Raw genomic sequence first — 22,882 nt, 5'->3', positions numbered from 1 at the left:
CATGGCCTCCATCACAGCGTCAGTGTGAACCACGTGGTGGGAGAGTTTGTTAGGTAGCTCATGGCCTCCATCACAGCGTCAGTGTGAACCACGTGGTGGGAGAGTTTGTTAGGTAGCTCATGGCAGCTCCATGAACCACGTGGTGGGAGAGTTTGTTAGGTAGCTCATGGCCTCCATCACAGCGTCAGTGTGAACCACGCGGTGGGAGAGTTTTTAGGTAGCTCATGGCCTCCATCACAGCGTCAATGTGAACCACGCGGTGGGAGAGTTTGTTAGGTAGCTCATGGCCTCCATCACAGCGTCAGTGTGAACCACGCGGTGGGAGAGTTTGTTAGGTAGCTCATGGCCTCCATCACAGCGTCAGTGTGAACCACGCGGTGACTTTGTTAGGTAGCTCATGGCCTCCATCACAGCGCAGTCGGTGGGAGGGACGCGGTGGGAGTTTGTTAGGTAGCTCATGGCCTCCATCACAGCGTCAGTGTGAACCACGTGGTGGGAGAGTTTGTTAGGTAGCTCATGGCCTCCATCACAGCGTCAGTGTGAACCACGTGGTGGGAGAGTTTGTTTGCTCATGGCCTCCATAGCGTCAGTAGCTGGTGGGAGAGTTTGTTAGGTAGCTCATGGCCTCCATCACAGCGTCAGTGTGAACCACGCGGTGGGAGAGTTTGTTAGGTAGCTCATGGCCTCCATCACAGCGTCAGTGTGAACCACGCGGTGGGAGAGTTTGTTAGGTAGCTCATGGCCTCCATCACAGCGTCAGTGTGAACCACGCGGTGGGAGAGTTTGTTAGGTAGCTCATGGCCTCCATCACAGCGTCAGTGTGAACCACGCGGTGGGAGAGTTTGTTAGGTAGCTCATGGCCTCCATCACAGCGTCAGTGTGAACCACGCGGTGGGAGAGTTTGTTAGGTAGCTCATGGCCTCCATCACAGCGTCAGTGTGAACCACGGTGGTGGGAGAGTTTGTTAGGTAGCTCATGGCCTCCATCACAGCGTCAGTGTGAACCACGCGGTGGGAGAGTTTGTTAGGTAGCTCATGGCCTCCATCACAGCGTCAGTGTGAACCACGCGGTGGGAGAGTTTGTTAGGTAGCTCATGGCCTCCATCACAGCGTCAGTGTGAACCACGCGGTGGGAGAGTTTGTTAGGTAGCTCATGGCCTCCATCACAGCGTCAGTGTGAACCACGCGGTGGGAGAGTTTGTTAGGTAGCTCATGGCCTCCATCACAGCGCCAGTGTGAACCACGTGGTGGGAGAGTTTGTTAGGTAGCTCATGGCCTCCATCACAGCGTCAGTGTGAACCACGCGGTGGGAGAGTTTGTTAGGTAGCTCATGGCCTCCATCACAGCGTCAGTGTGAACCACGCGGTGGGAGAGTTTGTTAGGTAGCTCATGGCCTCCATCACAGCGTCAGTGTGAACCACGCGGTGGGAGAGTTTGTTAGGTAGCTCATGGCCTCCATCACAGCGTCAGTGTGAACCACGCGGTGGGAGACTTTGTTAGGTAGCTCATGGCCTCCATCACAGCGTCAGTGTGAACCACGAGGTGGGAGTGTTTGTTAGGTAGCTCATGGCCTCCATCACAGCGTCAGTGTGAACCACGTGGTGGGAGAGTTTATTAGGTAGCTCATGGCCTCCATCACAGCGTCAGTGTGAACCACGTGGTGGGAGAGTTTGTTAGGTAGCTCATGGCCTCCATCACAGCGTCAGTGTGAACCACGTGGTGGGAGAGTTTGTTAGGTAGCTCATGGCCTCCATCACAGCGTCCAGTTTGTGTGAACCACAGTGTGGTGGGAGAGTTTGTTAGGTAGCTCATGGCCTCCATCACAGCGTCAGTGTGAACCACGCGGTGGGAGAGTTTGTTAGGTAGCTCATGGCCTCCATCACAGCGTCAGTGTGAACCACGTGGTGGGAGAGTTTGTTGGTAGCTCATGGCCTCCATCCAGCATCCCAGTGTGAACCACGTGGTGGGAGAGTTTGTTAGGTAGCTCATGGCCTCCATCACAGCGTCAGTGTGAACCACGTGGTGGGAGAGTTTGTTAGGTAGCTCATGGCCTCCATCACAGCGTCAGTGTGAACCACGCGGTGGGAGAGTTTGTTAGGTAGCTCATGGCCTCCATCACAGCGTCAGTGTGAACCACGCGGTGGGAGAGTTTGTTAGGTAGCTCATGGCCTCCATCACAGCGTCAGTGTGAACCACGCGGTGGGAGAGTTTGTTAGGTAGCTCATGGCCTCCATCACAGCGCCTCCAGTGTGAACCACGCGGTGGGAGAGTTTGTTAGGTAGCTCATGGCCTCCATCACAGCGTCAGTGTGAACCACGCGGTGGGAGAGTTTGTTAGGTAGCTCATGGCCTCCATCACAGCGTCAGTGTGAACCACGCGGTGGGAGAGTTTGTTAGGTAGCTCATGGCCTCCATCACAGCGTCAGTGTGAACCACGCGGTGGGAGAGTTTGTTAGGTAGCTCATGGCCTCCATCACAGCGTCAGTGTGAACCACGCGGTGGGAGAGTTTGTTAGGTAGCTCATGGCCTCCATCACAGCGTCAGTGTGAACCACGCGGTGGGAGAGTTTGTTAGGTAGCTCATGGCCTCCATCACAGCGTCAGTGTGAACCACGCGGTGGGAGAGTTTGTTCATGGCCTCCCATAGCTCATGGCCTCCATGGCCTCCACAGCGTCAGTGTGAACCACGCGGTGGGAGAGTTTGTTAGGTAGCTCATGGCCTCCATCACAGCGTCAGTGTGAACCACGCGGTGGGAGAGTTTGTTAGGTAGCTCATGGCCTCCATCACAGCGTCAGTGTGAACCACGCGGTGGGAGAGTTTGTTAGGTAGCTCATGGCCTCCATCACAGCGTCAGTGTGAACCACGCGGTGGGAGAGTTTGTTAGGTAGCTCATGGCCTCCATCACAGCGTCAGTGTGAACCACGCGGTGGGAGAGTTTGTTAGGTAGCTCATGGCCTCCATCACAGCGTCAGTGTGAACCACGCGGTGGGAGAGTTTGTTAGGTAGCTCATGGCCTCCATCACAGCGTGAACCACCAGTTTGTGTGAACCACGCGGTGGGAGAGTTTGTTAGGTAGCTCATGGCCTCCATCACAGCGTCAGTGTGAACCACATGGCCTCCATCACAGCGTGGGAGGTGGGAGTTTGTTAGGTAGCTCATGGCCTCCATCACAGCGTCAGTGTGAACCACAAGGTGGGAGAGTTTGTTAGGTAGCTCATGGCCTCCATCACAGCGTCAGTGTGAACCACGTGGTGGGAGAGTTTGTTAGGTAGCTCATGGCCTCCATCACAGCGTCAGTGTGAACCACGCGGTGGGAGAGTTTGTTAGGTAGCTCATGGCCTCCATCACAGCGTCAGTGTGAACCACGCGGTGGGAGAGTTTGTTAGGTAGCTCATGGCCTCCATCACAGCGTCAGTGTGAACCACGTGGTGGGAGAGTTTGTTAGGTAGCTCATGGCCTCCATCACAGCATCAGTGTGAACCACGTGGTGGGAGAGTTTGTTAGGTAGCTCATGGCCTCCATCACAGCGTCAGTGTGAACCACGCGGTGGGAGAGTTTGTTAGGTAGCTCATGGCCTCCATCACAGCGCAGTGTGAACCACGCGGTGGGAGAGTTTGTTAGGTAGCTCATGGCCTCCATCACAGCCAGTGTGAACCACGCGGTGGGAGAGTTTGTTAGGTAGCTCATGGCCTCCATCACAGCGTCAGTGTGAACCACGCGGTGGGAGAGTTTGTTAGGTAGCTCATGGCCTCCATCACAGCGTCAGTGTGAACCACGCGGTGGGAGAGTTTGTTAGGTAGCTCATGGCCTCCATCACAGCGTCAGTGTGAACCACGCGGTGGGAGAGTTTGTTAGGTAGCTCATGGCCTCCATCACAGCGTCAGTGTGAACCACGCGGTGGGAGAGTTTGTTAGGTAGCTCATGGCCTCCATCACAGCGTCAGTGTGAACCACGCGGTGGGAGAGTTTGTTAGGTAGCTCATGGCCTCCATCACAGCGTCAGTGTGAACCACGCGGTGGGAGAGTTTGTTAGGTAGCTCATGGCCTCCATCACAGCGTCAGTGTGAACCACGCGGTGGGAGAGTTTGTTAGGTAGCTCATGGCCTCCATCACAGCGTCCCAGTGTGAACCACGCGGTGGGAGAGTTTGTTAGGTAGCTCATGGCCTCCATCACAGCGTCAGTGTGAACCACGCGGTGGGAGAGTTTGTTAGGTAGCTCATGGCCTCCATCACAGCGTCAGTGTGAACCACGCGGTGGGAGAGTTTGTTAGGTAGCTCATGGCCTCCATCACAGCGTCAGTGTGAACCACGCGGTGGGAGAGTTTGTTAGGTAGCTCATGGCCTCCATCACAGCGTCAGTGTGAACCACGCGGTGGGAGAGTTTGTTAGGTAGCTCATGGCCTCCATCACAGCGTCCCAGTGTGAACCACGCGGTGGGAGAGTTTGTTAGGTAGCTCATGGCCTCCATCACAGCGTCAGTGTGAACCACGCGGTGGGAGAGTTTGTTAGGTAGCTCATGGCCTCCATCACAGGCGTCAGTGTGAACCACGCGGTGGGAGAGTTTGTTAGGTAGCTCATGGCCTCCATCACAGCGTCAGTGTGAACCACGCGGTGGGAGAGTTTGTTAGGTAGCTCATGGCCTCCATCACAGCGTCAGTGTGAACCACGCGGTGGGAGTTTGAGGTAGCTCATGGTTCAGGTAGCTCAGCTCATGGCCTCCATCACAGCGTCAGTGTGAACCACGCGGTGGGAGAGTTTGTTAGGTAGCTCATGGCCTCCATCACAGCGTCAGTGTGAACCACGCGGTGGGAGAGTTTGTTAGGTAGCTCATGGCCTCCATCACAGCGTCAGTGTGAACCACGCGGTGGGAGAGTTTGTTAGGTAGCTCATGGCCTCCATCACAGCGTCAGTGTGAACCACGCGGTGGGGAGACTTTGTTAGGTAGCTCATGGCCTCCATCACAGCGTCAGAAGTTTGTGAATGGCCTCCCACGCGGTGGGAGAGTTTGTTAGGTAGCTCATGGCCTCCATCACAGCGTCAGTGTGAACCACGCGGTGGGAGAGTTTGTTAGGTAGCTCATGGCCTCCATCACAGCGTCAGTGTGAACCACGCGGTGGGAGACTTTGTTAGGTAGCTCATGGCCTCCATCACAGCGTCAGTGTGAACCACGTGGTGGGAGTGTTTGTTAGGTAGCTCATGGCCTCCATCACAGCGTCAGTGTGAACCACGTGGTGGGAGAGTTTATTAGGTAGCTCATGGCCTCCATCACAGCGTCAGTGTGAACCACGTGGTGGGAGAGTTTGTTAGGTAGCTCATGGCCTCCATCACAGCGTCGTCAGTGTGAACCACGCGTGTGAACCACGTGGTGGGAGAGTTTGTTAGGTAGCTCATGGCCTCCATCACAGCGGCCAGTTTGTTAGGTAGCTCATGGCCTCCATCACAGCGGTGGGACGCGGTGGGAGTTTGTTAGGTAGCTCATGGCCTCCATCACAGCGTCAGTGTGAACCACGCGGTGGGAGAGTTTGTTAGGTAGCTCATGGCCTCCATCACAGCGTCAGTGTGAACCACGCGGTGGGAGAGTTTGTTAGGTAGCTCATGGCCTCCATCACAGCGTCAGTGTGAACCACGCGGTGGGAGAGTTTGTTAGGTAGCTCATGGCCTCCATCACAGCGTCAGTGTGAACCACGCGGTGGGAGAGTTTGTTAGGTAGCTCATGGCCTCCATCACAGCGTCAGTGTGAACCACGCGGTGGGAGAGTTTGTTAGGTAGCTCATGGCCTCCATCACAGCGTCAGTGTGAACCACGTGGTGGGAGAGTTTGTTAGGTAGCTCATGGCCTCCATCACAGCGTCAGTGTGAACCACGTGGTGGGAGAGTTTGTTAGGTAGCTCATGGCCTCCATCACAGCGTCAGTGTGAACCACGAGGTGGGAGAGTTTGTGTAGATGGCCTCCACCACGTCAGTGTGAACCACGTGGTGGGAGAGTTTGTTAGGTAGCTCATGGCCTCCATCACAGCGTCAGTGTGAACCACGTGGTGGGAGAGTTTGTTAGGTAGCTCATGGCCTCCATCACAGCGTCAGTGTGAACCACGTGGTGGGAGAGTTTGTTAGGTAGCTCATGGCCTCCATCACAGCGTCAGTGTGAACCACGTGGTGGGAGAGTTTGTTAGGTAGCTCATGGCCTCCATCACAGCGTCAGTGTGAACCACGTGGTGGGAGAGTTTGTTAGGTAGCTCATGGCCTCCATCACAGCGTCAGTGTGAACCACGTGGTGGGAGAGTTTGTTAGGTAGCTCATGGCCTCCATCATAGCGTCAGTGTGAACCACACGGTGGGAGAGTTTGTTAGGTAGCTCATGGCCTCCATCACAGCGTCAGTGTGAACCACGCGGTGGGAGAGTTTGTTAGGTAGCTCATGGCCTCCATCACAGCGTCAGTGTGAACCACGCGGTGGGAGAGTTTGTTAGGTAGCTCATGGCCTCCATCACAGCGTCAGTGTGAACCACGGGGTGGGAGAGTTTGTTAGGTAGCTCATGGCCTCCATCACAGCGTCAGTGTGAACCACGCGGTGGGAGACTTTGTTAGGTAGCTCATGGCCTCCATCACAGCGTCAGTGTGAACCACGCGGTGGGAGTGTTTGTTAGGTAGCTCATGGCCTCCATCACAGCGTCAGTGTGAACCACGTGGTGGGAGAGTTTATTAGGTAGCTCATGGCCTCCATCACAGCGTCAGTGTGAACCACGCGGTGGGAGAGTTTGTTAGGTAGCTCATGGCCTCCATCACAGCGTCAGTGTGAACCACGCGGTGGGAGAGTTTGTTAGGTAGCTCATGGCCTCCATCACAGCGTCAGTGTGAACCACGCGGTGGGAGAGTTTGTTAGGTAGCTCATGGCCTCCATCACAGCGTCAGTGTGAACCACGCGGTGGGAGAGTTTGTTAGGTAGCTCATGGCCTCCATCACAGCGTCAGTGTGAACCACGCGGTGGGAGAGTTTGTTAGGTAGCTCATGGCCTCCATCACAGCGTCAGTGTGAACCACGTGGTGGGAGAGTTTGTTAGGTAGCTCATGGCCTCCATCACAGCGTCAGTGTGAACCACGTGGTGGGAGAGTTTGTTAGGTAGCTCATGGCCTCCATCACAGCGTCAGTGTGAACCACGTGGTGGGAGAGTTTGTTAGGTAGCTCATGGCCTCCATCACATCGTCAGTGTGAACCACGTGGTGGGAGAGTTTGTTAGGTAGCTCATGGCCTCCATCACAGCGTCAGTGTGAACCACGCGGTGGGAGAGTTTGTTAGGTAGCTCATGGCCTCCATCACAGCGTCAGTGTGAACCACGCGGTGGGAGAGTTTGTTAGGTAGCTCATGGCCTCCATCACAGCGTCAGTGTGAACCACGCGGTGGGAGAGTTTGTTAGGTAGCTCATGGCCTCCATCACAGCGTCAGTGTGAACCACGCGGTGGGAGAGTTTGTTATGTAGCTCATGGCCTCCATCACAGCGTCAGTGTGAACCACGCGGTGGGAGAGTTTGTTAGGTAGCTCATGGCCTCCATCACAGCTCAGTGTGAACCACGCGGTGGGAGAGTTTGTTAGGTAGCTCATGGCCTCCATCACAGCGTCAGTGTGAACCACGCGGTGGGAGAGTTTGTTAGGTAGCTCATGGCCTCCATCACAGCGTCAGTGTGAACCACGTGGTGGGAGAGTTTGTTAGGTAGCTCATGGCCTCCATCACAGCGTCAGTGTGAACCACGTGGTGGGAGAGTTTGTTAGGTAGCTCATGGCCTCCATCACAGCGTCAGTGTGAACCACGTGGTGGGAGAGTTTGTTAGGTAGCTCATGGCCTCCATCACAGCGTCAGTGTGAACCACGTGGTGGGAGAGTTTGTTAGGTGGCTCATGGCCTCCATCACAGCGTCATTGTGAACCACGTGGTGGGAGAGTTTGTTAGGTAGCTCATGGCCTCCATCACAGCGTCAGTGTGAACCACGTGGTGGGAGAGTTTGTTAGGTAGCTCATGGCCTCCATCACAGCGTCAGTGTGAACCACGTGGTGGGAGAGTTTGTTAGGTAGCTCATGGCCTCCATCACAGCGTCAGTGTGAACCACGTGGTGGGAGAGTTTGTTCGGTAGCTCATGGCCCTCCTGCGCTGAGAGAATGGATGCGTGATTATGAAGTCATCAGCCATGAACCAGTAGGGCTGGGGAGGCACCCCCCTTCTCGCGGGTGCCATTGATTGGTGGCCATGTGTTTGTGCCCGATAGACTGTGAAATGGTGTGTTGCAGCACGGCTGTGTCGCACCTGCGTCCCACCAAGGTGATTGATTGGTTTGGTCATGTGGAATGTTCCCATCTGGTCTGCAGTAATGCATTTTCTTTCCATCCTGTGAATAGCAAGCACTGGCTGGAGGACAGTGAGGCTCCAAAAATGGGAAAGGCCAAACGAAAACATTTCCCCCCTCCCCTTTTTGCTTTTTACCAACGCGGAAAAATCAAATAGACCAAGCTTCTCGTCTGATTATCCTGTGTGGTGGGGGCTGGGGGTGTTTGGGATAAATACAATCTGGAAATCCGCCTCTTATACACAGAGACAGACCACCAGGGGAATCAAATCCCTTCTGTCTCTAGGTAGTCAGAGGGGCAGTGGTACTTCATTTTGAATGGCTGAAAGCTGTGTGTTATAATGAACGTCGTCTTTGATCCAGCTGAATATGTATATCTCATGCTCCTCCCATCCTGAACTTGAGAGAGATGGAGGAAGCTTGTCTTTGCTGTTAAAAGAGAGCCTTTTCATTTTGTCGAGCATGACTCACCTTAACAAGTCTGTTTCATTTTGCTCTACTTAGATTCCTCCTCGTTTGATTCTGATTATTCTTAATCCCAGCCCCTCTCTTTTAATTGATCTATTCATTCCACCTAATGACTAATTACATATCAGAGCACATCAGCGAAGGCATTCATCATCGTAGAACGTAATAATCAATGACATTTCAACAAAGGAAAAAATAAATATGCAAAATAACTCATTAACATTTTGCGCTGGCTGTTTGAATAATCCTGCTGCTGACAAGGCTGTAATTAACAGAAATTGATGCTGAGCTCAGGGTGGGAAGAGAGAGTTGTATCCCCAGAGCTTTGTTGTGCGCCCAGTGTGGGCCTCTGCCTTGCTGGTATGTGGACTGGGCTGGCTGGGCAGTGGGCACTGACTGCTACATCAGAGAGAGAGGAGGTGCTGATGTACTACCCTTATCACCCTGCTGACCTCTCCACAACCCCTGCTGACCTCTCCACAACCCCTGCTGACCTCTCCACAACCCCAGCCCAGCTCACAGCACAGCTTTTATTTACGGTCAAACACAAGCTGGTGGGAACATCAAAAGCCTGCAACAAGATGGATGTACACAAACAGTCGAGAGAAGGAAACAAACGGCTCCGTTCTAAAAGCCAGGGAAACCAGTGAGTGGGTGTGCTGCTTTGTTCTCGGCTGTAATGTCACGCCTGCCAGTGGATTGTGTTTGGGAGCTACTGAGCCTATTGCAGTGCTTCATGTCAAGGTTTCCAGAGAGACCAGAACTTTCCACTACAGGGTTAGTGTAGAATATCAAGGGTGGAAATGGAGCTGCTCTGTAGTATGTGGTCTAAAATCAATTTCCTATGTTTTACTTTCCCACTGTAGGTCCCTGAGTCCACCCCTTCTACACCCCCTCTGTCTCTCTCTTTTCCTGTCGGCTTTCCTGTTTTTGTCATGAATATCAACAGAAAATGCAGCAAACACAATAAAGCTGTTTGTGTTTGTTTTTTTGGACAGCTGAAAGTGCTGATTGTAACAAGTTGAAGGAATTTCCTTTATTGCGTGTGTTAGCCCTGCCACATGGCTCAACATGGAACATTAACTTGACAGCGATAATGGATTGCGATGAGGTTCTTGGCTAGCACTCCTAACGCAGGGACAGGAGCATGGGTTGGGCTACTTCACAGGCACAGCACACACTGGAAAGAAAGAGGGGGGAACAGATGTATGATCTGTTCATTTGGCTTTAGCATTACCCTCTATCTCCTCATGTTTACACACTGTTTTACCCACTTCATATGTATATACTGTATTCTAGTCATGGCTCATCCTATATAACTACTGCTGTACACACCTTCTCTATTCATATACTGTCCATACTGTCTATACGCACCATTTATATATATATACACTATATATGCTCAGTGACTTTCAACGTGACACCGTCACAGGAATTCTTCCCTGAGTTGCCCCGGTCAACTGTAAGTGCTGTTATTTTGAAGTGGAAATGTCTAGGAGCAACAACGGCTAAAGTGATAGGCCACACAAGCTCACAGAACGGGACTGCTGAGTGCTGAAGCATGTAGTGAGTAGAACTCGTCTGTCCTCAGTTGCAACACTCACTATCGAGTTCCAAACTGCCTCTGGAAGCAACATCAGTACAATAACTGTTCATGGGGAGCTTCATGAAATGGTTTTTCATTGCAGAGCAGCCGCACACAAGCCTAAGATTACCATGCAGAATGCTAAGCGTCTGCTGGAATGGTGTAAACCTCCCGCCATTGGAATCTGGAGCAGTGGAAATGCATTCTCTGGAGTGATGAATCACGCTTTAGTATCTGGCAGTCCAACGGACAAATGGGTTTACTGGATGCCAGGATAACTCTACCTGCCAGATGCATAGTGCCAACTGTAAAGTTTGGTGGAGGAGGAATAATGGTCTGGGGCTGTTTTAAATCTTAACGATACAGCAAACCGTGACATTCTAGACAATCCTGTCCATCCAACTCAGTGGCAACAGTTTGGGGAAGGCCCTTTCTTGTTTCAGCATGACAATGCCCCCGTGCACAAAGCGAGGTCCATACAGAAATGATTTGTCGAGATTGATGTGGATGAACTTGACAGGCCTGCACAGAGCCCTGACCTCAACCCCATCGAACATCTTTGGGATGAATTGGAACGCAAACTGCGAGCCAGGCCTAATCGCCCAACATCAGTGCTCGACCTCACTAATGCTCTTGTGGCAGAATGGAAGCAAGTCCCTGCAGAAATGTTCCAACATCTAGTGGAAAGCCTTCCCAGAAGAGTGGAGGCTGTTATATCAGCAAAGGGGGACCAACTCCATATTAATGCCCATGATTTTGGAATGAGATGTTCGACGAGCAGGTGTCCACATACTTTTGGTCATGTAGTGTATATACACTGAGTGTACAACCTGCTCCTTCAATGACATAGACTGACCAGGTGATTCCAGGTGAAAGCTATGGTCCCTTATTGATGTCATTTGTTAAATCCACTTCAATTCAGTGTAGATGAAGGGGAGGACACAGGGTAAAGAAGGATTTTTAAGCCTTGAGACAATTGAGACATGGATTGTGTATGTATGCCATTCAGTGGGTGAATGGGCAAGACAAAATATTTAAGTGCCTTTGAACAGGGTATGGTAGTCGGTGCCAGGCTCACTAGTTTGAGTGTGTCTGGAACTGCAACACTGCTGGGTTTTTCAAGCTACACAGTTTTCCGCGTGTATCAAGAATGGTCTACCACCCAAAAGACATCCAGCCAACTTGACACAAGTGTGGGAAGCATTATGGTCAACACAGGCCAGCATTCCTGTGGAATGCTTTTGACAGCTTGTAGAGTCCATGCCCCAACGAACTGCAACTCAATATTAGGAAGGTGTTCCTAATGTTTTGTACACTCAATGTATATATATTTATATTTATGTTCTGATATAGCTCGTTCTGATATTTACTTTTTGATTGTGTGTTTTGTTGCTAGGTATTACTGCACTGTTGGAGCTAGAAACATAAGCATTTCACTGCACCTGTGATAACATCTGCCAATCTGTGTACACAACCTATAACTTTGATTTTATTCCGTGTTGTTTGTGTTTTATTTGGTCCGTTCCTTCCTACCGAGGCCCTCGGTAGTAATGCATCAGAGATGCTGTATAGCGGAGGGAGCAGAGCAGAGCTCACTAATTTGCTGTTTTTGTGGCTGGGGTTTTGAATGGATCCCTAGAGATGCTTAGATCACTACCTCCCAGAGTATCAAAACAAGGCGCACTGCACAGCACCTCCATGCTCCAATCAATAGGGAGTCATACTCTGAATGACTCCTCACAACGCCTTCATTCTGAGGTCTCTGAGCTGCATCCCAATTTCATTTCAATATTTCATGTTGCAGATGCTGTTTATACCTCACTCACTCATTATACTCTATCTAAGGAAGTCATTCAGTTCAGTAAGGTTGAATTGTAGGGTGGAGGGCAAATCAATGTCTCCACTGCTGCACATTAGCATAGACTAGCATAGCATCTATTTTTGGTATTGATGGTAACTGTTCAACATAATTATTCACAACACATCTATTGGATTGCATTCAATGTCAAAAATGTTTGAAATTTTAAGCCATCATAATGGCCATTCAAAATGCCAAATGTATATTGTGATACGTATACATTCAGACGGTGTTAGTCGTATGCCAGAATTAAATGAAGCCATTTTCCGTTCAAATTGATTTTCGTATTGAGCCGGTGTCATCAGTGCTATTGATTTGGCTAGGAGCCACAGTATTATCCAAGGTGTCTGTCCCAGTGGGCTTCATTTCTATTTAGATCATCTGCTGTGATGGCTGTAATTAAGCCGGTTTATTCTTGTTGTTTTTGCATCATGTGTCTGGGGGATTGCGTCCGGTGTCAACACTGTTCTTGATGGACACCTGGACAGCCTGGGCTTCTTCCTCGCAGAATGATGAATTTACTTAGCATCCCATCCATCAACACACACTGTAGTCTAAGGAAGCACAAAAATGTATTAAAAAAATAAATAAAATACAGACTGTCACAGACAAGAATCAAAAAAGGAAACATTAATATTGCTTTCTGTAGACCGACTGCACCTGCTCAGAACAAATCTTGTAATAATGATATTAGCGCTGCTGTTGTGAATGCCATGCTGGCTGTGATAGGACAGGCCTGCTTGGGGAGATAATAAACAGCATGGCTAATGCCCTGGAAAGTGTCAGGCCTGCGACTCCTCTGGTGAAATTGGTCTCTTGTTCTCATGGTTTTCGTTCCTCTTTTCGCACACAACGTTAGTGGGCTTTGATGGATGAGGTCTTGTTTCAGACTTCAGTGCTTCCTAAAGGAGAATTAAGATTTAATGGCTCGAGTCATGTTCTGGCTCTGTAAATATAGGTTATTACGGGGACCTATTCTCCTCAGATTGAGTTATGTCTGCTAGAGACAGAGGAGAGCGCTGTGTTGTGATGAGGGTGTATTTGTCGGGCTAATTTGGGTGCTCGCTCGGCTCTAGAAGAAAAACCTAAGTGCCAATCTGTTCCACCTGATTTATTATCACTTGTTCTTCACTGCTTCAGCATCTTGAACACACATCCACCAGACCAGTGATCAACTTCTCCATCACTTCACATGATTAGTGGTTTAAAAAACGTTGAGTGATACCCTTGAAAGTACCTATTAGCTGTACATTTCTATTCATTCTGATGTTTTGCTGGATTAACTTTCATGGCAAGACAGCCAGGCCATAGAGTTTCGGTGCTCTGTGATGGAACGCTAGCCATTCTACCTTTTACTTTTCTGTTAGACGTATTTTGTTAAAGTATTGTAGAAAACTTCCTTGGGTTTTCCTTGAGCCAAGTTTTCTTCAACCAAGTTTCTAAATGGCTGAGTTAGCAGTCTCAGCGGTAGCAGCAGCGGCAGCAGCAGCAGTGCCCTCTACAATCAAAGCACAGTGATCCTGCCCTGGCTCTCTGCCTCCCCTCATCCACTGGCATGTGAGAGTCTCTCTCCCAGATCTTGTACTGTGTCCTCGACCCACACATCACACTCCACATGCGCTCTGCTCTTAAGTGTGATGATTTGGCTCCATTAATCATCCCAGTCAGAGCGTTTCTATAATGTATGATGTGTCCTATTACGGAGGGGAAGTGCCTGCTGGTGGCTTCCAGGGGGACAGGCAAGGGGAGACAGAGGGGAGTGCTGGGCCAGGCAGGTTATTGATCACAGAGCCCCTCTAGCCTGTCACTCCTCTAGCAGTGCTAAGGAGAGATGGAAGATGTGATTAGATAAAACAGGGGTTAGAGGAGCATCCGCATCAGGCAGGCATCAAGGCAGGTGAGCCGAGCCCAGAACCTTGTTAATCAGTGACCTCTACACCAGATCCTGAAGTACATCTCTAGCCACGCTCCCACTTGGCCCTTCCCCTCGCCACTGCATCCTTCTCCTCTGAGTGACTAATTTGGCTCATGGAGCAGAGAGAGAGGGGTGTGGAGGGTGAGTGAGTGAGGGTTGGGGTGGGTGGGCAGTGGCCTCACAGCTGCGCTAGTTGGCACCGGTTCCTCAAACATCAGCGTCGCAGCCAGCAGCCTGCTTGGCACAAACACTTGCCAGTAACACTTAAACAAATTGCAATAGCTGGGCTGTCTTACATTGTTGATTTTTGACATTCTAAGAGACTTTTTCTCCCCCATATTCCTTTTTGGAGGCTTTCATCATGTAGATGACTGTATGTTATGAGTGAGCCCACATTGTTTTCTAATCTTTGTGTTTGTGTGTTGAGCACCTATGGATCCGCCGGTCTTCTACAGAAGCTTCTCTTTGACACCCTGTTCTTTTTTTTCAAACTGGAACATTGCTGAAAGGTTTCTACATTATCCACTGAAAGGTTTCTACATTATCCACTGAAAGGTTTCTACATTACCCACTGAAAGGTTTCTACATTATCCACTGAAAGGTTTTTACATTATCCACTAAAAGGTTTCTACATTATCCACTGAAAGGTTTCTACATTATCCACTGAAAGGTTTCTACATTATCCACTGAAAGGTTTCTACATTATCCACTGAAAGGTTTCTACATCATCCACTGAAAGGTTTCTACATTATCCACTGAAAGGTTTCTACATTACCCACTGAAAGGTTTCGACATTGTCCACTGAAAGCATTTATTGCCTATGAGAATGTACAACCTCACCCCCAAAATATATTTTGTCTCATGATATTTGAAACAGTTCAAAAAATGTAATATAATATTTAGCATTTGAATAGAGATTCGTAGATGTGTTTTGGGGTTTTCTTTTTGATGTACAGAATATAGTATTTTGCCATGTCCTCCCCCCTAAAAATAAAACACATGCTGGTGATTTCTATACAGTGTAGTAGCACACATCTTATACACCTCATATATATATATATATATATATATATATATATATATATACATACACCTCAAAATAAATGTATCTATATCTCAGTATTGTTATTATCCTCTGTATCTACACATGTAGCGGTGGTAAACACAGTGTTGTGCTGGTAAATGCAGTGACATGAGAATGAGAACATCTCTTTGTTTACCAACGCTGTGTGATCATGTGTGGCGGCACGTTAAACAGTTAAATGTCTGTTTACCGTTGGGTTCCTCAGGGATGTTTTCCCCTCGGTTTGGGCTGAACTGTAGCGTTGTTGACTGTGCTCGGGTCCCTGGGCGTGTTACAACGCTTGGCTTGGCCGGGTCGTGCTCCAGAGGTTCAGGGGAGCTGCCTGCCTGGCCGCTAGCTAGCTACCTCTCTCCCTGGTTGGTTGGTTGGTTGGTTGGTTGGTAGGTAGGTCCAGACCTGGAGAGAGAGTTTTCCTGAGCATGACTTCCTGCTTTGCTGGGGTTAACACTCAGCCATCAATTATTCACGGTGGATAGAGAGTGTGTGACAAAACACATGCTGGGGATGAATATTTCACTGTGGGCACGAGCATCTCCTCCCAGGGGAGAGAGTAGGACTAAGTAATACTGATGGAGACCAAACCACGCCGAGGCTGAGGTGCAGCTCAGGAAATGTAAAAAAACAAAACAGGTATAACCTTTTTAGTCAGCCAAGACAGATGTTCTGTCCCTCTGCGGTGGCTCGGGGTATGTAGTTAACCCACAACTAAATGCTCCTTCCTTTGTGAGAGAGCTAAATCCGAAATGTTATATCATATCAAATGAGTTGTGTTGCTACTGAAAGGGAAGCAGCGTTGTCAGTTAAACCACCTTACCTGATTTCGGCAGCTTCCTCTCTAGCTCTCTGGAGACTGTGTGCAGATGCAGTACAACTATGCCCCGCAGCCATACTCAGAGATGTGAATCCTCCAACATGTGCCTCTGTTCACCTGGGCATGCCAGTATGATGTTCTGTTCAGTCAGAGCGTAACAGAATCTCCTGGCTAGGCAAGTTTTAAACTCACTAGAATATCTACCTTTTCCCCAGAGTAAACCCAGTGTTGTTCCAGGGCTGCGTCTGGTGCTTGCAATGTTTGAAAGTCTGACAAAAATAATGTACGATGTGGTTAAAGTTGTTTATCATTTCCTTGTAGGAACCTCTTGTTTTTTCCGCCGGAGTAAAAGTGCTGAGTTTAGTATATTGTGAGGAGCATGATTCATGTGCGTGGTGCGTGGTGTGTTTTATTTGTTTTCCTGACGGCTGCCGGGAAGCGTCTCTCTCAGGAGGAGTGCTGCACACCAAAAGTGTGACACTGATGGAGCAACTCTGTCTAGGAGGATCTCTTCTAGCTTAAGGAATACGTATTCTACATAACATTTTGTACAGATCTCTTCTAGCTTAAGGAATACGTATTCTACATAACATTTTGTACAGATCTCTTCTAGCTTAAGGAATACGTATTCTACATAACATTTTGTACAGATCTCTTCTAGCTTAAGGAATACGTATTCTACATAACATTTTGTACAGATCTGCATTACGATTTGGTTGTGTGGTTTATGTTCTAATGTGTGGCCTAATATGTGACCTGTATAAGTGTGAAAGTGTGAAAGTGAATTAGGATATTATTGTGAAAGTGAATTATAGGATATATTTAAGCCCCTACAACTCATCCAGAACGCCGCAGCCCGTCTGGTGTTCAACCTTCCCAAGTTCTCTCACGTCACCCCGCTCCTCCGCTCTCTCCACTGGCTTCCAGTTGAAGCTCGCATCCACTACAAGACCATGGTGCTTGCCTACGGAGCTGTGAGGGGAACGGCACCTCAGTACCTCTAGGCTCTGATCAGGCCCTACACCCAAACAAGGGCACTGCGTTCATCCACCTCTGGCCTGCTCGCCTCCCTACCACTGAGGAAGTACAGTTCCCGCTCAGCCCAGTAAAAACTGTTCGCTGCTCTGGCCCCCCAATGGTGGAACAAACTCCCTCACGACGCCAGGACAGCGGAGTCAATCACCACCTTCCGGAGACACCTGAAACCCCACCTCTTTAAGGAATACCTAGGATAGGATAAAGTAATCCTTCTCACCCCCCCCTTAAAAGACCTAGATGCACTATTGTAAAGTGGCTGTTCCACTGGATGTCATAAGGTGAAAGCACCAATTTGTAAGTCGCTCTGGATAAGAGCGTCTGCTAAATGACTTAAATGTAAATATTACCTTGTTATTTCAAGACACAATGAATAAGAAACATGATTTCTAGACCATAATGTGGTGTTAATGGTTTTTGTCTAAAAATGGTTTTCTCTGTGCCTCCACAGGTAAATCAGCAGACAGGGCTCAATTTCCAGCCTATGGAAGAGAGCCTGGCGTGTCTGGCTGCCAGGTAAGTTTGATATCCGTTATTTACTGCTAAAAAGTAAGACAATGTATGCACTCACTACTGTAAGTCGCTCTGCATAAGAACATCTGCTAAATGACTATAATGTAAATATAGTGTGGTGAACTCTGCTTGTTAACTTCTCTTTTGTTTGGGCATTCTCAATACATTGTTAAAACTAATTGGCGTGTCCAGCTCATCAGATAAAACGCCTTTGTTGGTAGTATAATTAGAGTGAAAAGGAACGTTTGCACCGGAGATGGTTTATAATGCAAACAAGAAAGCTCCCGAGAATATTCTGAGGTGTGGAGGCTTAGAGATAATGAGTGAGTGATTACAGTGGAGCGTCCTCAGGTCTTCGCTGCCTGGGCTGAGGAGTTTCTCCGTGCCCTGTGTAGTCTAGCAGGGTCTAGCAGGGGCAGCCCAAAACCACAGAGAAACACCACTTTCAACACCTCCATTAAGTCAGGGTCAGTGAGCACAGCCAAGCTCAGCCCAGATCCCCTCTCACAGCCACACAGATGTTCAACACAAAGGCCTGATTGTGTGCACAAGCCACAGCTCTCTCTCTCTCTCTCCCTCTCTCTCTCTCTCCTCTCTCTCTCCCTCTCCCTCTCTCTCTCTCTCTCTCTCTCTCTATCTATCTATCTATCTATCTATCTATCTATCTATCTATCTATCTATCTATCTATCTATCTATCTATCTATCTATCTATCTATCTATCTATCTATCTATCTATCTCTGTATCTATCTATCTCTGTATCTATCTATCTCTGTATCTATCTATCTCTGTATTTCTTTTCCCTCTGCATTTCTTTTCCCTCTGCCCTGGCTGTGAGACCAGTAAGAGAAGTTCCACAGAAAATGGCTTCCGTCAGGGTCTGCTCCACCCTCCACTGTTCCCAGTACTGAGCATTTATATTCCACATTATGGTCAATGATATTGGGATTAGGGGTTTGTGAGTCTGGACTTTAAGATTAGGTTTAGGGCTACGTCTGAAAGATGTCTTTAAAAGATTAAGCCCACCTCTTTGGGCTTAACCCAAAGATCAAGGGAGCCTCTGACCTCATTGACTCACCACTCATTTAACCCCAAACTAATCATGTGCCAGAGTAGTACCCTTCACCTCTCTATCCCCTCACTGTACACACTGTACACATTACTACTAACAACTATGTGGTCATAATACAGAGGTCTGTGCTTCCAGTCAGACAGAGTGAAAATATAGCTGATGTGAGTTGAAAGCTCGTTTACTCATTCATAAAAGAGCTTTTGGAGATGGAATGCCAGTTCAGACATTTTGTGTGGGAACTGGGGAATTGATGCAGGCCTGCAGCTGCTGAGATCTGAGGCTGGCAGAGATTCAGTTTGTCTGGTCCCAGAAAAAAAAACAGGAAGACCAAAAAAGTAATTTCATTCTTTAGAGAATGTAGGAAGAATGCTGTCTGGAAAAGACGTTATTAATATTGTGTAACACTTCTAGTGATTATCGACAGGGCTCCACCGCTGAATCTTGCCCAGCCGAATCACGCATGAGCAAAGCATCTCAGGTGCAAAGATTATCAGGCATTGTTTATCTTTTAATGAGCAGCCTGAATGTTCACAACCCCCATATCCTGGAGATTTCATAATCCATCCACACTAACCTAATAAAAGGTAACATTGTATTCTCTTCTCGGAGGACCAAGAATGGAAATTCGAAACACACAAACAATCTATCAAGAGGTTGGTTTTTGGAAACTCCCGTAATAGCGCCAGATATCTGCCAAACAGACCGTCAGTTGTGGGCTTGTCGTCAAGTCTAAGCAAATTGCCTCGCTCAGCATCGGATTATTGCATCATTTGAACGTGATGAAGAACTCCCCATGTCTTATTGGGTTAGATATTCAGAGTGCTGTAGCCAGCTGTGGCCCCTTATTCCACTGTTCCTTTTTTACACAGAACATATCGGTCTCACCATAATCAACCCGTGTTTTAAACCTTCTGGCGTCATCTTTTCGGACAGTTGTTATCTGCACACCAGTAAAAGAAAAAGAGCCCAATGTATCCACATGGTAAGGTGTTATTCAGCCTTCATCATAATAGCAGGAAATCAGATTTAATTGAAGGCCTTCAGCATATCATCCCCCTCTCTCTCTCCCTGAGTGTGCGGGCATACTGTTCTGTGTGTGCCCATGTTGAGTTGGGCCTATGTCCCCAGTGGGATGAGGTAATGAACAGGGCTGGGGTGTGGAGGGAGAACGGGGGAGAGAGAGTGGGAGGAAGGGGGTGGAGAGGGGTTGGGAGAAAGAGGGAGAGAGGGGTTGGCGGGTAGCTGTGTTGCCGTGGCGCCAGCAGCGCTGTGTTCAGCAGGTAGCTCCTGTGTGCCTCCTGTGAGACGGATTACCCTGATTAAAGTGACAGGATGCAGTTGACAGACGACTCCCATTATCTCCTCAAATCTGCGTGACATTTCACTGTGGAAGATGATCATTGAGATGTGAAGAGGCTTGGGCAGAAAGCCCTGTGATTCAGGAAATTCTTGACATAATAAAGCCTTGTGTCGGGTATTGGGCTTTAGCAACATGATTGACTGCAACGTTTGATGCAAGTGTGTTATTGGAGTACTAGGGGAGGACATTTTCTCCTTCTCCTTAGACAGTCACACACTGACTACAGAACAAGCCTTGGCTGTTAAACTCAATTTCACTCAATTATCTGTCTGTTTTCTTCTTCGTCTCAATTGTCTCTCTTTTTTTCTCTCCAGAAAATCAAAGATTATGGGTTTAGTTTCATGAAAGCATAACAACATTTTCTGTCATCTTTAAATAGGATTCTGATGATTTGAAGATCTATGTAATCAACAACCAATAAATCCTGGCCTTGCTTGAGTTTCCTATGCTTTACTATGTGTACTGTAGATTACATGGTAATTGGTATTTCATTTGACCTCTTGTGGATCTCGTATGGTTTTTGTTCCATGCAGTAGTTTCTATAAATGAAACACCAGCTAATATTTCTGGGAGGATTGAATATCATTGAACAAAGGCAGCAGAAGTGAGTCTGGTCTGTTGTGTCATGTCAATGTCAATGCAGTAGCCTCTGTGACAGGTTGTCAGTTTGCAGAGCCTGCTTCTCCCCTCATTTCTACTGTTGTAAAGCAGTGGCAGACTTGATTTTCACAGGACTTGATGGCCTTCATTCCAATCTGTTAAAATCAGAATCTATAGTATTTTTAGAATAACACCTCATTTTGATGTTTGATGTTATGAGGGGTTTTGATTTTAGGATTTTGGGGAATATTTTGTATTTATCGTAGGTGAAATACCCAGGGAATCCAGATAATAATCATGATGATGAACATTTTTGGGGCCATTGACCAAGGTCAAAGCCATCCCTCTGACCTATGTTAGTTTAACGCCATTGGTGTCCGTGTCAATCCCCAGCCCTCTCAGTCTACTGTAGTGTTTCCTGGAAGCACACGAGGGCTCCAGTCTCCAGAGCAGCTCTCTCCTCTGAGGTATACTCACTTCGACCCTCCCTCCTTCTCCACTTACGGTCCGCAGCAAATCAGACGAATTGGTCCAGGCCGTTAATTGGCCTGTTTGCTAGGGGCACAGTGCTCACTGGAGTGGAGTGGATACTGGCGGAGCCTGGAGGCTGCTGGAACCTTCCAGAGGATGCCTCAGCTCAGTCACATGACACAGTAAACAGGAGAGGAGGGTGCTGAGGACTCAGGACTCCAGCCCACTAATCTGGGCCTGTCAGATCAGAGGCAGGTTTTGGGACAGCTCTGTGTCATCTTGGCTCTCCTCCACTAATTGGATACGTGTGCCTGAGATCAGACACAGGTCCAGCAGGCTGGTGGCCTGGTGACTCCCAGGTCTCTGGGACGGACGTTTTGTCCAGTTAAGCCAGCGTGGTTTTCGGGGGAGCCCACAGATCCTGGGATCAGACAGATGGTTTAATGAGCCTTGAGCTGCCCTCCTCTCGCCCCCCACCCCTGCGCCTCCTCTCACCCCCCTGCACCTCCCTGTGCCCCCTCCATTCAAAGAGCTGCTCCTGCAAGTCAGGGCATGTCCCTATTTGTGTCTGAAGATGCCCTCAGGCCGTGATCGCTGCTGATCAATACCGTTCCACTGCAGGCTGGAGGAGAGGGAAATCACTAGGTCAGACTGATTGGATGGATTTCTCCTTGGAGTTCAGTGGAGCTGCTAACGGTGGAGCACACAGGAGTACACAAATGACTGTGTGTGTAAAAAAATAGTAACTGAAATTTGTATCTTGTGATTAGATTTCTTATGCTGATGCTCCATAACACAGCACCATTTACCAGCATTATAGAACAGTAAAAACAAATCTGAATGTTTTCATACGAACATTATACCTTTTGTCAGCTCCACAGGAAGCATTCATTAACACATATCTATGACATTTTGAATAACAACTCTTTTACTAGTAAGTGGACATGCATTAATTGAGGTGTCTGCGCTCATCTGCTGCTGTGAAAATAGGTATTTACTGTCTTTACCGTTCAAGAGATGTATTTTGTCTGAGGGCAGGTTGTTAGTGAATTATGGTAGCATAACACACAGTGGCCCCTTATTCCCACTGGAGCACATCTCCATAAAGCTGTTCAATGGATTGATTCATGGTATTTAATAGATCATTAGGGGAATGGCTGATTCATGGCCAAGTGTCTCTGATAATATTTGACAGTACATGAGATCACCCCCTGATTGAATGAGTAACCCCTCTCTCATCTCTCTCACACACACACACACACACACACACACACACACACACACACACACACACACACACACACACACACACACACACACACACACACTAGTTACACATCTGCTGTTCTCCACTTATCTGTTGTTTCTCTGTTGTCTCCTCCAGGCCAATCTGCGGCCGGACATTGGTTTGGTGAGTCCTGGGCCTGTGACCACATCGGGGAAAACGGCCCCTCCCTTCTACCCTCCCTTCACAGGGGCCAACCCCAGAAGACGCCCCCTACCGGAACCTACTCCCATTGGTCAGTGCCAATTAACCCATACCTATAGAGATACAGAGCAGGGCAAGTTATCCAGTCCCTGAATTGGCATTTTAGTCTAGTATAGTGTTTAGAGCAGTATGTGCGGACACAATTCTAAACCTGACCAAACGATGTAGCAAATACAAAGCAAGAGCACTTGTTTTACTGGATGTGACATTTGTAAGAGACCATTGATCTGTTTTCACTAACTCCGTGAACAAGCCTGCAGGAGTCCCTGTTGTTTTCAATGGATTAATGACTTTTG

General features: G+C 48.5%; 1 protein-coding gene across 6 annotated transcripts in view; it reads left to right on the top strand.

Moving 5' to 3' along the window:
• The window catches only part of LOC115113659 (transcription factor 12), a 101,421-nt gene that overhangs the window by 47,292 nt on the left and 31,247 nt on the right, over window positions 1-22,882 (top strand). For all 6 annotated transcript variants that reach the window (XM_029641555.2, XM_029641554.2, XM_029641553.2 and 3 more), the window contains exons 6-7: window positions 17,534-17,598; window positions 22,482-22,617. In XM_029641555.2, the coding sequence (XP_029497415.1) occupies window positions 17,534-17,598; window positions 22,482-22,617 (201 nt within the window). The remainder of the gene's footprint in view (window positions 1-17,533; window positions 17,599-22,481; window positions 22,618-22,882) is intronic.

This window comes from Oncorhynchus nerka, linkage group LG28, assembly GCF_034236695.1.
Source record: "Oncorhynchus nerka isolate Pitt River linkage group LG28, Oner_Uvic_2.0, whole genome shotgun sequence".
Lineage (NCBI taxonomy): Eukaryota > Metazoa > Chordata > Actinopteri > Salmoniformes > Salmonidae > Oncorhynchus > Oncorhynchus nerka.
Note: the sequence above shows the minus strand (reverse complement) of the source record. Positions and strands in the feature narration are given on the sequence as shown.